Below are 15262 nucleotides of genomic sequence, written 5' to 3' on the forward strand. Positions count from 1 at the left end.
ATACTGCAAAATCAGTGTAAACCCGCCGGAAAATGTAAAATATAACTTGGATCTTAAATGTTTTTACCTTTCTTAAAACTTTAGTGCTTTTTTCTCAATATTGATTTTCTTGAAATAGTTTGGCTCATCTGGAGGCGTGCAGCTTTAAAGTACCTTTTTTGTAAATATAAAGAATAAACATCTAGCATCAATTAAAGGTTACCCTGCAGAATTTGGTTTACATATTAATTTTAAGGAACTACATTGAAGTCTATAAGCTTAAAAAACTAAAATTTAAAATTCTAAAATAGATCAACTGGGGCAATATGAAAATATAAAGATATGAAAAAAGATATTTAAAACAAGAGGGCCATGATGGCCCTGAGGTCGCTCACCTGTATATAGGCCCCCCCAACCCCCCCCCCCCCCCCCAACAAGGCAGAGCCAATTTAACCCAAGGGCTTTTATTTGCACAAACTTGGTAGACACCCATAAGAAGATGTTTCATGCTAAACATTTAAGCTCTAGCTCATTGGGCTTTTTAAAAGAAGATTTTTTTAAAGTTTTTACTATACACATATAGTTTAAAACAATGACACCCCTGGGGCCGGGCCAGTTTTGACCCCAGGGCTTTTATTTGAACAAACTTTGTAGACACTTACTAGAAGATGTTTCATGCTTAATATCTAAACTCTAGCTATTTGGGTTTTTTCAAAGAAGATTTAAAGTTTTAGCTAAACACATATAAAGAAAATCAATGACCCCCGGGGCGGGGCCAATTTTGACCCCTGGGCTTGTATTTGAACAAACTTGGTAGACACCTATTAGAACATGTTTGATGCTCAATATCTTAGCCATAGCTCTTTGAGTTCTTTAAAAGAAGATTTTTTAAGTTTTTACTATATGCATATAGGGAAAATCAATGACCCCCCGGGGCGGGGCCAATTTTGACCCCAGGGCTTTTATTTGAACAAACTTGGTAGACACCCATTAGAACATGCTTTATGCTAAACATTTAAGCTCTAGCTCTTTGGGTTCTTTAAAAGAAGATTTTTTAAGTTTTTACTATATGCAAATAGGGAAAATCAATGACCCCCCGGGGCGGGGCCAATTTTGACCCCAGGGCTTTTATTTGAACAAACTTGGTAGACACACACTAGAAGATGTTTCATGCCAAATATCTAAGCTCTAGCTCTTTGAGTTGTTTAAAAGAAGATTTTTAAGTTTTTACTATATGCATATAGGGAAAATCAATGACCCCCGGGGCGGGGCCAATTTTCACCCCAGGGCTTTTATTTGAACAAACTTGGTAGACACCCATTAGAACATGTTTCATGCTAAATATCTTAGCTCTAGCTCTTTGGGTTCTTTAAAAGAAGATTTTTTAAGTTTTTACTATATGCATATAGGGAAAATCAATGACCCCCCGGGGCGGGGCCAATTTTGACCCCAGGGCTTTTATTTGAACAAACTTGGTAGACACTTATTAGAAGATGATTCATGCTAAATATCTTAGCTCTAACTCTATGGGTTTTTTAAAAGAAGATTTTTTAAGTTTTTACTATATGCATAATTATAGGGAAAATCAATGACCCCCGGGGCGGGGCCAATTTTCACCCCAGGGCTTTTATTTGAACAAACTTGGTAGACACCCATTAGAACATGTTTCATGCTAAATATCTTAGCTCTAGCTCTTTGGGTTCTTTAAAAGAAGATTTTTTAAGTTTTTACTATATGCATATAGGGAAAATCAATGACCCCCCGGGGCGGGGCCAATTTTGACCCCAGGGCTTTTATTTGAACAAACTTGGTAGACACTCACTAGAAGATGTTTCATGCCAAATATCTAAGCTCTAGCTCTTATGGTTTTTTAAAAGAAGATATTTAAAGTTTTTTCTTTCGGTTGCCATGGCAACCAGAGTTCTGCATGGAATTAAATTCTTTGAACAATTTTTAAAGGTGACCACCAAAGGAACATTCCTGTGAAGTTTGGATGAAATTGGCTTAGTGGTTTATGAGGAGATGTCATTTAAAGTAAAAGTTTACGGACGGACGGACGCCGGACGGACGCCGGACGAAAAGCGATCACAAAAGCTCACCCTGTCACTTTGTGACAGGTGAGCTAAAAAATTTGTTTGAATTAAATAAAAAATGTTATTCTGTGCTTATCTGAGCCTTATGCAGTTTTCAATTTTGAATCATTTTTCATAATTCTATTACTTATTCTGGAAAAACATGGATGTAATGCAATGAGTGAATGCTCTGAATTTATGCATATAAGTTTTTTGGTCCAGACCAACATTAATGATATATAAATTTAAAAGAAAAAAATATTTCCAGTCCCATCACATCAAAACACCTCCTGATAGTGAAAAAATCTTGTAGCATATTTGAAACAACTTTTGAGACAGCTTTCTGGAACTAACCAGAATGAGGAAACATGTTTGGAAGTCTCATGACCACAATCGGGCTTGAACACGCAATCCCTGCTGAATTTGTATAAAAATGCATGCCCTGTTTTAAATTTGGAACAGCAAATGGCTAAAAATAGAATCAGGTCAGACAAATATATTGACTGGCATGGTTCTATACTAGCAGCAATGGTATGTAAGTAACCATAACTACCAGCGGCAAAGGTATGTAACTTGTAATCATATCTTCTAGCAGTAAAAGCATAAATATGGTGAATGTTTTCAATTTTATGGAATGTGAATGATTCCTGAATAACAATATAGATTATCATTATTATCCTGTTCACATATCCTAATTTTATAACAAAGCTAGTTGACTTGCTTAATAAGGAATACTTTCAGTAAAGATTGTTGAAATTCAAATGAGTTAAAAAAGTATCAAAGATATGTCCAAAAGTCCAGGAAAAAAACTTCAGTTTCCAGCTCAATATCAAAGATATGTCCACAAGGCCAGTAAAAAAAACTTCAGTTTCGAACTCCCATCTTTAACCTCTAGCTGTCAACGTCTCTTCCAAGACCTGTCCACTGGTCAGGTACAGGGAGAAAATACTTGGCCATGGCGTCCAGGAATCTTGTCCGGTACACTTCAGGGGAGACAACTGTAGGCATTTTACCTGTGAGAAAAAATACACTAGTTATCTCTTTAAAGTCATATTTGGAGTTACATGTATTTTATATGTTATCATTTAAGACATTATTTGAGACAATTGTTTTTATCAATTAATTAGGAAGGAAAAAATTGCTAAAATTGCTAATTTTAGAAGTAAAAAAAGCTGGTGTAAGATCAGACTTTTTTTAAGACTGCATGGGTTTTTAAAAAAAAAAAAACCATTTGGAAAAGCCTTTACATAGGCCTTTGTTATGTAAGGTGAAAAATTCACTGATTGCACGGTCTTAATTAATATTTTATCAATATTTAACTCCCTGTGTGATTAGCTAGATAGCCTATACAGATTTTCAAACCTGTATTCATGTAAGAGGAAAAGTCAATGATAAAGAAAAATCTTACCTTGCCCACCAAAATTTGTCTTTATGATAGTCTCCAACTTCTTGTCCCAGGTAAAAGTCCTTATATAATCTGTAAACATCAAAACAGCGTTTCAATGTTCATTATTTATTTGAAATAAACAACTTATTTATTTACTTTGTATCTTCACTTTTATCTTACTTTGTAACTCAATGAACAGCATAACTTAAGTATCAGAAAATTTATATGTAGATGACAAAATTTCATATATATATTTTTTTTACATAATCATCTCTGTTTCCAAAATAAAACATTTAACAGTAGCTGTACATCCTAATAGTTAAGTACCTTAATCTATCAAAAATAATGCAAAGATGGATAGATGGGGATTTCTCCTCTAGTACAGCTAAACAAAAGGGTCATGATGGCCCTGGATCGCTCACCTGACACAACCGCATCCAAGCAATGTCTAAAACAAGCATCATGGCCAAGTTTGATGACAACTGAGTCAAACATGTGACCTCAAGTGTGTTATAAAGATTTTTCCATATTTGGGCAATGTGACCTAATTTTTGACCGGACACAACCCATATTCAAACTTGACCTAGAAATCATCAAAACAACCTTCCTGACCAATTTCCAGGAAATTTGGATCAAAACTGCAGCCACTAGAGTGTTAAAAAGATTTTTCTATTTTTAGCTCCTGTGACCTAGTTTTTGATCGGAGATGACCCATCTTCAAACTTGACCTAGATATCATTTAAACAACCTTCCTGACAAATTTCCAGAATATTTGGATGAAAACTGCAGCCTCTAGAGTGTTAACAAGCTTTTTCTATTTTTAGCTCCTGTGACCTAGTTTTTGACCCGAGATAACCCATCATCGTACTCGATCTGTATTTCATTGAGACAAACATTCTGACAAAGTTTGATGATGATCCAATCAAAACTGTGACTGCTAGACTGTTAACAACCCAATTGTTGACAACGCACGATGCACGACGACGGACGCCGGACATAGCCCCATCACTATACCTCACCTTGACCACTTCGTGGTCAGGTGAGCTAAAAATTACCAGTTGACTTTATCATTTACACCATGAAGTGATCGTGGTAAAATATTTTTGTACTCTAGAATTAGATTGAGAAACCTAAAATTGCAGAGTTCCAAATAATATCTATTCACCACAGAAAAAATAGTTTACTCCAAGCTGTCTATCACCAATCCAATAACCAAAATTTACTAAAAAAAACACCACATTCTCACCAATAATTCCAACAACAAGTTCTTGTTTTTGCTCGTCCAGGCCGACTAGGAGAGAGTAATCCATTACAAGATTACTGGACAAGAATTGTGAATCATGACTGATGGCCAGCATCAACATCGTCTTAGAATGAGACAAAATATACAACGGGCAGTCCACACTCACTGAAAATATACAACACAATATGTACATGATATATACATGCTTATCACATAAACCAAGGTGCAGAAGTGTAATAAAAGATATCTTTAAAAAAATGATATTATATTAGCGTAATAACATTTTGATGTGATGTCATTTGCGTTACATACAAATATAGCTATAAAGCGTGCTAATGTTATTGTTAAACTATCTAAGACACATCAATGAAAAATGACCCTTTTTATCTCTAAACCGTTTTTATTTTGAATGTGATAAAAAGAATATTATATTCATTTCAATATTTGATTTATTGATCTTGCTGAATAATATGATTTATTCAACATGTTAAATAAATTAAGTATAAAATCTACCATCATTCAATATCCTCTATACATGTATATTGATTGTCATACTGACTATACAATGGTAGAAGATGAATTCTGAAACATTGTAAATGAAGTAATTGCTGTTTAGTTCATGTACATGTATGTAAGGTTTATTTTTTTTTGAAGTTATCTACTAAACAAATGCTCCTTCATTCTGAGCTAATGTTATCTTATTTCCTGCAACTGCTAAGCTTAAAAAATTAAACCAATGTATTTAAATTGTCAGTGGATAATGTTAAAACCTTGATTAATTCCATTCTAGAGTAGAATGCCCTGATCTTGCTTTGAATTTGGAACAACCCATCATAAATACTTTAATGAAGAACAGTCCTTTTCATTTCCAACAGTTTTTTTGGAAAAAAATCGGCCAATGTCAGTCTTTGTTGGTATGTGCCGAGCAAATCTCAAGAGTTCAATATCAAAATACAGTACTACGGTTCTGCAGCCAACAAAATGGAACCTGGTCAGACTGTACAGTTAGCAGAGTGCATGACCCTGTACTGCATGGAAAATATCTTAAAATGGTAAAATCTTATCATGCTGAATACCTTCAATGGACCTGTCCATTTTTCAGTCTGTACAAAAACATTGATCATATTTATGAAAAATTGTCAAAATATGTATTGATTGCATAGGGAACAAACAGCACAGATCATGATCACACAGCACAAATGTGCTTACTAATGTAGGTCAGAAATGATGGCATATATAGAACCAACTGCTGCCTGCTGGCAAAGGGTTAAATCAGGGTTCGTACAGACATCCAATGCCAAAATTCAAGGACTTTTTAAGCACTATTTAAGCACGATTTCCCATTTTTCAAGCACATTTGTTGCACACATTGACACAATCTTCAACCTATGATGGATAGTTTGTTCACCATTTTTTGTTAAATACACATTTTCTAACATTATAGAAGAACAACTAAGGGTGCATCAAGTACAGATTAGTTCAAAACTGCAATCTGTCCACTTACTGTTACCTTGAGTAAACATTTCATTGATTTTGATACTAAATTGGATCTTTTTTTTATTTTGTTAACTGTTGATTTTTATCATAACTATGTCTTTCTGTGATTCAAACATTTTCAAGCACATTTTTAGCAAATTTAAGCACTTTTTAAGCACTTTTCAAGAGAGTAATCAAATTCAAGGACTTTTAAGCACTTTTTTACATTTTTAAGCACTTTTTAAGAAAGAAACTCAAATTTAAGCACTTTTTAAGACTGTACGAACCCTGTAAATACATTGCTGTTTAAGGGTTCAAACACAGAAAAAAATACATAGCTGTAATGATATGTTTATAAATGAGAGTTTACCTTTTACAGCAGCAAAAGTAAAGTATAAAAACATAGAGAAACAGACTAACATCAACATTCTTAACCAGTTGGGTATCATATAAACTTGAGAAATTTTATTTTACCTCTTAGAAAGTTTTCATCAAGGAGTACCAGCTCTTCATCTCGTTTGCGTGTTGGTTTCACTAGACGATTTCTCTCTGACCCCTTCAAGTCAAATGTCTGAATCATATAATGATAAGATTATTTAATATTGTTTGCTAATTTAAATCTGTACATATCCTGCTAAGTAATGATTATCTGTGGGGAACTTATTTTCATGGTTTTCATGGATAGGTCAATCCATCAATTTAAGATCCAATGAAATTTCATTTTGTTTGCTGTAAAAATTATTTTGCATTGCATTATTTACATTTTACCTTTTGGAAAAAAAACGGTCCATGAATTTAAGAACCCATAAAAATGTTCTTTGTGACAAACTATCAAATTTAATGTCCATGAAATTAAGGGACTTGACGGTTATAAGGAATTACATTAAGAAATCTGCAATACATGAGGGCTAGCTTGATAATTCTAGGCAGATCTCTTTTTTGTTGGTACAATAAGAACACACTATACTTAATCATACAGACATGTTAAAGTGTATAAAGCTATATTTTGGATATGTTTTAAGTCAAATCAACACTGTCACGGTCATAATTTATTGTCACTTTCAAGCATTACTAGTTGAGGAAGACTTCAGGTGGCTCAGTGACCCTCCATGGATTATGCTAGGATTATGGAGCTGGCACCTTGTAGAACCATCAGTATTCCATAAGTTACATTTAGATGGATAGTTTCCTCCTATGAAAAAATCCAAAATCCATGTAGGGTTAGGATTAGATTTAACTCTTAGCAATGAAGTCCAAATGATTTAGTGACCCTTATCACTTGCCCGTAATGGCCCTGAAGTTAGGTATAAACATTTACCTGGGATATACACCGGTTATAGAATAGATTCTCCACCACCAATAAATCTTGTTTCATGGCATTGTTGGTAAACTGATTCCTGAATCCAATCCTATATACACCTACTATCTTAGCTAGAGCTGTTGGTCTCTGAAACATAAGATCACATGTTTCTCTACTGTTTACAACATTATGTTAATTATATCAAATTAAAAGCCATAAAATTGAATAGCATTTTTTATCACACAGAATTATTACCACAAACAAAGTAGATACATGATTATTACCACAAACAAAGCATTTACATGATTGTTACCATAAACAAAGTATTTACATGATTGTTAAAAGAACTATAGACCAGAATTTATGCTTTCTGTCCTATTTTTTTTTTTTGGTAAAACACACCACTCTATCTATATGTGTTGAAAACATTCATTGTTAAAATTAAGAAAATTTGGCACGAAAAAAAGCTCAAGTGAACAGCCAACGTAAATAGAGTCTGGTCAGACTGTACTGGTGTGCAAGCTGGGCTGGCCTGGCTCTATACTGGTGGCGGTGGTAAATCACTTACAATTCCAGCAGAGTTAAAGGTTAAACTAACTGGTAACTTACCTGCTGTTTTTCTACACTTGACATATACTGGAAATATTCGGGTCCAAATCTTTCAAATGACTCGACCTCCATGTTTGACATCTGCTTCAGAATGAATCTATCATCTAATTTTAGAAAGAAATTTACTAAGTAACTCAATAATGGTACAACTAAACTTTATGCATACTTTTTAAACAAATGTTACACAGAAGTATAGGAGTAAAAGAAAGATCTGTAAAAGATATCTGAGCATCCCACAGACTAAATTTTTGTATTTCCTTGAAAGGAGAATTATTTTGATTATCGCACTCTGTCATTATCAAGTTGATATAGGAACTTTTCAGCTTTACTGAGGGAAGAAGACTTTTTTTTTTGTTTTGATTGGGTTTTACATCACATCAACACAGTATAGGTCAGATGGCAACTTTCCAGGTGTTTTGGTAGAGGAAGACCTCAGGTGCCCCTCCATGCATTTTATTTCTGGCACTATGGACACCTGAGTAGAACGAACGACGATCTGTAAGCTAGCTGAATAGCTTCCTCCAATTTTAAGAGGTTAAAAACTCACTCACAATGAATCATTCCATAAAATGTCTGCACTTTATATCACCAATTATGTCAAAAAATTTCAGGCTTGCAAAACATAGAATTTTTTTCTGAAAATTATGTAATTTCTCCAATGTTAGATAGGATTTTAATAGATGTTAGATATATTTATACCATCTGTTTTGCAGAATGATGAACCAGATTTGCCTCCCTTTGCTTCCCAAGGTTTACATCTGCTCAGTGAACGAATATACCTGCAAATAATTATTATATGAAAATGTATATAAAATATAAAAATAAATTAGCTTAAAATAACCTTTGCAACCTAAAGATAGGAATTATGAAATAAATAATAAACATAACTTTTAGCTAATAATATCCAATAGATTTAAGATATATTCAGAAAAAAGTACAACTATCTTGGAACAGAGGTCTAATAAAAGAACAAGGAACAATGTAATAAATTCTACCTAAAATTTTCAACTTCATTGGAAAAAAAATATACTTAAGTTCGTAACTGTTTTCCCTTTGATTGTATCTCAAGTCTCACCTACATTTTACTAAATTATTCATTAAAATCATTGTAAATAAATCTGATCCGTCAATTTTACCATATATTGAGAACAGGATATTTATTATGTCCAGTGTATCAATTTAACATGGTAAGAGTTAAAAGGCTTTAAACTAAAGTGGTTACATCCTCCATCAATTCATCAATCGCTGTTTCGTCAAGTACAATGGAGACTGCTGTCAGTGACATGTATGATTTTAAAGTCATTAGACAGGTCTAAATTACAGATTTTGGAGTAGATATTATTGGGGTCGTTAAACATATCTCACAGGGAGTGGCTACAGGCACACCAGTTTTAGTACAATATGCTTCAGTAGGGATATAAAAAGGGTCACTGTAGTCAGAACATTGCTGAAACAAAATATTGGTAAGACTGTCATAATTATGTTCATAGGAAATATGACTGAGATATCTAGTTAGGTGTAAATTTACTTTGTAAAAAGTAAATTTAGTCAAAGAGGAGAAAAGAACAGAATTCAGCAAAATCATTTAAAACGTATATATAGTATTACATACATAGGATAGCAAATATTTCAAACAGATTTCTGAAAACTACAAGTTGGTTGAAAAGATCTAGTGAGACGGAAGAGTTAATGCTACATGTACTGGAGAATAAAGACGGAAAAATAAATAAAGGCAGTGGTGTTTGGAAAAAGCTGTTTTGAAATATTTTAAATTGAAATGAGCAGGGTTTCATATCAACTATTTGGGAATTTTATGTCAAATTCAAAGTAGAAGTGTTATGTGTCAACTATTTGGAAATTCTACATGAAAATCAAAGTAGAGGTCTGGTGTTTGTTGTCTTTTCTTTAAAATTTCCTTACAGATAATTTTATCAATACTATCCATGTGTTTCAAAAGTGTCTGTTAAGTTATAAACATGGCATTTGTCTAGTAATGGAGGGTACAAATATAGGAGATGATTTTCGTGTGATGAAATGTAGCATACATGAGGACAAACTAGTCGAATATTTCTGCGAGAAATGTGAGATTGTTTGCTGTGAGCAGTGTATACCACTTAAACATCATCAATGCCTCAACGTAAAAAGTATAACAGATATGACAAACAATTTCGAAATTGATGACAGTGTAAAAGACATTAGTGATGATTTGAATTCCATGTCACTTGAACTTGAATACTGTGGCAACACCATTGACTCTAACAGACATTCTGAATCAAACCTCCGGAAAAAAGCTATGGAAACACTCCAACTGCAAATGATCCAAATGAGAAAAGACTTTGACCATTTTGAGAAACAAACTACAGAAAAGATTAATGAAATTGGAAACAGGAACCACACAACACTTGATAATGCTGTAAAATTGCATGAAAAACTGCAAAACAAGATCTCCAAAATTAAATCTGATCTTGAAGTCAGAAATTTCAATGAAAATCCAGCTCAACTTTTTACTGCAATGATGGATTACAAGGCAAACATGAAACAAGAAATAGCAAGTGAAATTGAAGACTTGAAACAGAAAAGTAACGTTGAAAGATATAATTATGTACCTTCATCTGATGCTGGGAGAATTCTACAAAGATTACAGTTGGGTAATATACAGATAAAAACATCTGAGCAGCAAAAAGGTTTCATCTTTTGTTTTTCTCTGGACGTATTTGCAGGCAATGAAAAGGATCATGCGATACCTGAACTTGTTATTGTAAACGATACATTCATCGTTGCTTGGGATAAAAAGACCAAATCTATAATTGCCATTGACACAGTTAACAGGTGTATCACATCCAAGTTGACTGGTATACCTGCAACATGCTTCACAAGAATCAATGAGAACCAGTTTGCTGTATCAATACCAGACAAGCAAATGATCCAGTTTATAAACTTGTCACAGTCTGGAATTTTATCTCTGGGGTGTGACATCATCATAAAGGATGAACACTTTGTTCCATATGGGCTACGATATTGTAATGGTGTATTAATAGCTGCATGCCATTCTCATGTTAGAGTTTTAGACATGGACGGTAATGAGATAAGAATAATTGCCAACAACTCCACAGGAGCGGCTATGTTTAACGCAGCTTTCTGTGTCGCAGCAAGCCCCGATAATGAGACAATCTACATACTTGACTACTACAGTTTCAGTTACTGTCCCTCTCTGACTAGCATGACCCTGGATGGAAAGGTCAAGGCCGTATTCAAAGATAAGAACCTTGTTAAACCACATGCACTGTCTGTTGATAGAAATGGTAGCATTTATGTACACTGCCAAGGTTCACCAAATATCCATATGCTCTCTGCAGACTGCAATAAAGTCCAAGAAATAAACTTACCAAGTCTATACTTTGCGTTCTCGATGAAGAGCAATACAGTGTATTTGGTACAGACCCTGGCAAAAGCAATACATTAAAACTAAAAGGGAAAGGGCCTTTTTTTTGAAAAAAAAAAAAGATAAATACTTACAAACCAAGGAGAAAAGGCAGGTGGAAAAAAATTAAAAATGAAATAGGGATGGGAAATGGTATTTTAAAATACAAAATTTTTAACTCAAACTGGAGGAAAAGTTCTCTATAAAACGCATTTGAGTGTATGCCAGACAAGACTATGTGTCATAGATTAATATTTTTCAAATTGTAAACCTAGGTGAATTTGTAAGAACTGAGAATGGAACAAAATCTGAAATTAAATTAAGAGACTACTGAATGATGCATCACCAGCTCCAGTGTAAGGCAATACATAGTAGTACTGAACATGATTATTGCTGGGCAAAATAAAACCCTGTCTTAAGACATTTTTTGTACAAATTACCGTACTGGACATTCAAAACTGAGAGCATGCTTTTTGATAAGATTTTGTGTAACTATGCATAAACATGACAATGTAATGTAAGTCTGATAGAATTAAAAGATTATAAATGAAACTGATTTCTTTCCCATGTATGTTGTATGTTTTTTTTGTGTTTTTTTTGTAGGGGGTGGGGAGGGGGGTTTGGTGAATCTCACCAACACTGTGAAGATCTGATCATATGGTGATTTACTTTTATAGAACAACATGATTGCCATCTGGGTAAAACTACTGACCTTATGTAAGTTGGTTATGGTGTGAAATGATAATAACATATTTTAAACACAGAACACATAAACTTACGCATCTTCACCATCTGGAAATATATGCTTGCGTAGATGTCTGAACTGATCAGCAAAGTACACTTTACAATAGAACCTGGCAGTGGTGTCAGCAAACTCTGTAAATATATACATGACAATTATAAACTATCCATAGGCAAGCAGACGTTGGATATCAAGTTGCTTTATCAAGATAAAAAAAACCTGCTAAATATTTACGATAAACTCGTCCAGCGCTTTAATTTAATATGCTTGATTGTTAGATATGAATCTCACAATCTAAGTGTCTTTAAAATAAATATTGCAGAGAAAAATCCTCTACATGTAAACAAACAGACAAAACATTATATACCACAATATTTCCATAAGATACGTTGTACTGCACGATGGGTTTTCTTTCTTTCTTTATCACAAGAGTGTAATAAACCCATTTACATTTTGTATTAAAGACAATATTACACTAGTGTCAAAACAACGATATTACACTAGTGTCATAACAACGATATTACACTAGTGTCATAACAATGATATTACACTAGAGACATAGCAACAATATTACACTAGTGTCATAACAACGATATTACACTAGTGTCATAACAACAATATTACACTAGTGTCATAACAACGATATAACACTAGTGTAATAACACCTTGATGTGAAGTCTATTGTGTTATATATAAACATAGTGTTAAGGCACATTAATATAAGCGTGTCAATGAAAAATAACTCTCATTTAATGGAAAACAGTTCTTATTTAATACATGTCATCAATAGAATATTATATTCATGAAGATTCAACACTTAATTAAATGCTCGTTGAATAAAAAAATGTTATGCTTGTCAGAGGCTCCCATCAAACCATTTTATTCAACTTTTTCGGTAAATTTAGTAATAAATCTGCACTCATTTAAAAATCCTCTACTTCTTAAATGCTTATAAAAAGGGGAAAATAAGTTAAACGAAAGATAAAGATAATATTTCACTGACAAAATAACAAATGTTGATATACTTACGTAATTCTATATGATGATTTAGAGCTTGTTTTCCTGTTTTAGATTTATCATTGATCTCTTGCCCACTTTGTAAAAGCATTGACAAATCTGCTTCATCTGAAAAAATTAAACAAGTTATCACTTTAGAGTGCTAAAACCCAAAGTGATAAGTGATAAGTTTGGCGGCATGGCCAAGTGGTTAACACATCAGACTAGTAATCTTCTTTGTTTCTTTGAGCAAGAAACTTTACACTCATTGCTCAGTACTTGTTGGGTTCCAGGAACAGAATAGAAAGTGTGTCTATAAGCTTATAGCTTCCTACACAATCAAAATGAAATAAATTCATTAAGAAATCATGTTTTGTTTTTAATCTATGAAACTCAATATAACAGAAGAGACAAACATTCTTAAATAAACACACAGGGTACATGTATCTTACCTAGTGGACTATCTAGTACAGTACTGTCTACTTTATTCAGGAACCTAACAGAGTCTAGTGTATCAGCCCTGTTTACTGTCTCTTTACTGCTCCCCTTGAAGAATGACAATTTACTAGAAGATGGTCTCTTAGCTGTAATAAAAGTTTAAATAAAGGGCCATAATTTTGTCAAAATCCATGTTAGAGTTATGGGTCTTGGATAGTGACCGCCTATTATGCTCTGAAATAAGTGTGTGGTGTCTTCATGGAGATACCAACAATAACTAGCATGTAAAAATGAACCATAGTGTAAAGGCAAGGGTGTGTACAATAGCTCTTCCTATTCTTCAAATAATGGAGCTAAAAAAGTAAAATTGAGAAGCCAACAGTATTAAAGGAACTCCACTTAGGTTCATAAGCCTAAAAACATAAAATTTAAATTCCTTACTAGATCAGCATAGGCATTTAAAACAGAAAAATATGCAAAAGAAAATTAAGAAATATACTCTGATCTAAAGTCAAAATAATTTTTCTGTGCTATTCTTGCCTGATTTTAGTGAAAAGCGTTGCAAGGTCTTTAAATTTTGGGTCATTTGGCACAATAAGAATAATCATTCTGGAGAAACGGAGCAAGCAAATGATCTTAAATTTTACATATTTATTGGGCTAGACCTACATTAAAATGGAACATTAATCTCAAAAAATTTTTATTTCCAGTTATATCATGTCAAAAAAATCTCAGTGGAGTCACTTTAAGCCTGGTCTGAGGCTGGCTTCATTTGATTCTGTTGGTACAAATAAGTTATCGTCCCCCATTAATATTCACAGATTAAACTTAATTTCTTACTACAGAATTATTCTTATATGTATGTAACAAACATACACAATAAAGATTTACCTACCTAGCTCTGCTTGTTCATCTTTAGAAAGTCTGTTGGAATTCTCGATATCTGATTTGCTGTGTCTACAAGGAGGAATGATGTTCTACAGTTTATTGCATATTTTATATACCATAAAACTGTATGATCTGGACAATATACATTTATCTGACATATAAACTTCATTAAGAAATTTAAGGTAAGTTATAAATAATCAATTAAAGGTTAAAGGTTTACTATATTACTATAAATAGCTTAATCATCCTAGCAAAAGTAGAAATCTAGTTACATTTGAGCATACTAAATAAGGATGGTGCTATTGAATGAAACTTTTCAGTAAAGAATTTTCTATTGGGTTATGAGATGAATTGGTTTAACAGTGTTTCTTAAGTTCAACAGCCCAGGAATGGGCCTACTTGATTCATTTTGATAAACTAGATAAGGAGCCTTTATAAGATGATACATATCAATTTTGGTGAAGATTTATCCATTACTTCATGAGAAGACTTTGGTGCAAAGTATTTAAGAGTTATCCACACCTTCAATCAACAAAATTTATTTAAACAAATCTGATAGAAGGCTATTTAATAATAGAGCAAATTTAATAGAGTGTCAACATGCTTAAATCATCATTATACCTTTGTGCGGCTTGAATCTCAATCAATTTCATGTGGTAGTCATGGCAACTGAAACAAAGTAGAACATGTATAAGTAAGAATGTCCTAGGT

General features: G+C 33.2%; 1 protein-coding gene across 1 annotated transcript in view; it reads right to left on the reverse strand.

Annotated features, from left to right (window-relative positions):
• Positions 1-801: 801 nt before the first annotated feature.
• The window catches only part of LOC132720281 (1-phosphatidylinositol 3-phosphate 5-kinase-like), a 53923-nt gene continuing 39462 nt past the window's right edge, over positions 802-15262 (reverse strand). The window contains exons 32-43 of the mRNA XM_060704380.1: positions 15173-15220; positions 14559-14620; positions 13678-13809; positions 13259-13354; positions 12267-12363; positions 8766-8845; positions 8067-8170; positions 7476-7604; positions 6632-6728; positions 4685-4846; positions 3460-3528; positions 802-3064 (exon numbers count right to left, since the gene is read on the reverse strand). Coding sequence (XP_060560363.1) covers positions 2943-3064; positions 3460-3528; positions 4685-4846; positions 6632-6728; positions 7476-7604; positions 8067-8170; positions 8766-8845; positions 12267-12363; positions 13259-13354; positions 13678-13809; positions 14559-14620; positions 15173-15220 — 1198 coding nt within the window. The 3' untranslated portion in view covers positions 802-2942. The remainder of the gene's footprint in view (positions 3065-3459; positions 3529-4684; positions 4847-6631; positions 6729-7475; positions 7605-8066; positions 8171-8765; positions 8846-12266; positions 12364-13258; positions 13355-13677; positions 13810-14558; positions 14621-15172; positions 15221-15262) is intronic.

This window comes from Ruditapes philippinarum, unplaced genomic scaffold (assembly GCF_026571515.1).
Source record: "Ruditapes philippinarum isolate M1 unplaced genomic scaffold, ASM2657151v2 ctg5360_1_1_1_1, whole genome shotgun sequence".
NCBI classification, from domain to species: domain Eukaryota; kingdom Metazoa; phylum Mollusca; class Bivalvia; order Venerida; family Veneridae; genus Ruditapes; species Ruditapes philippinarum.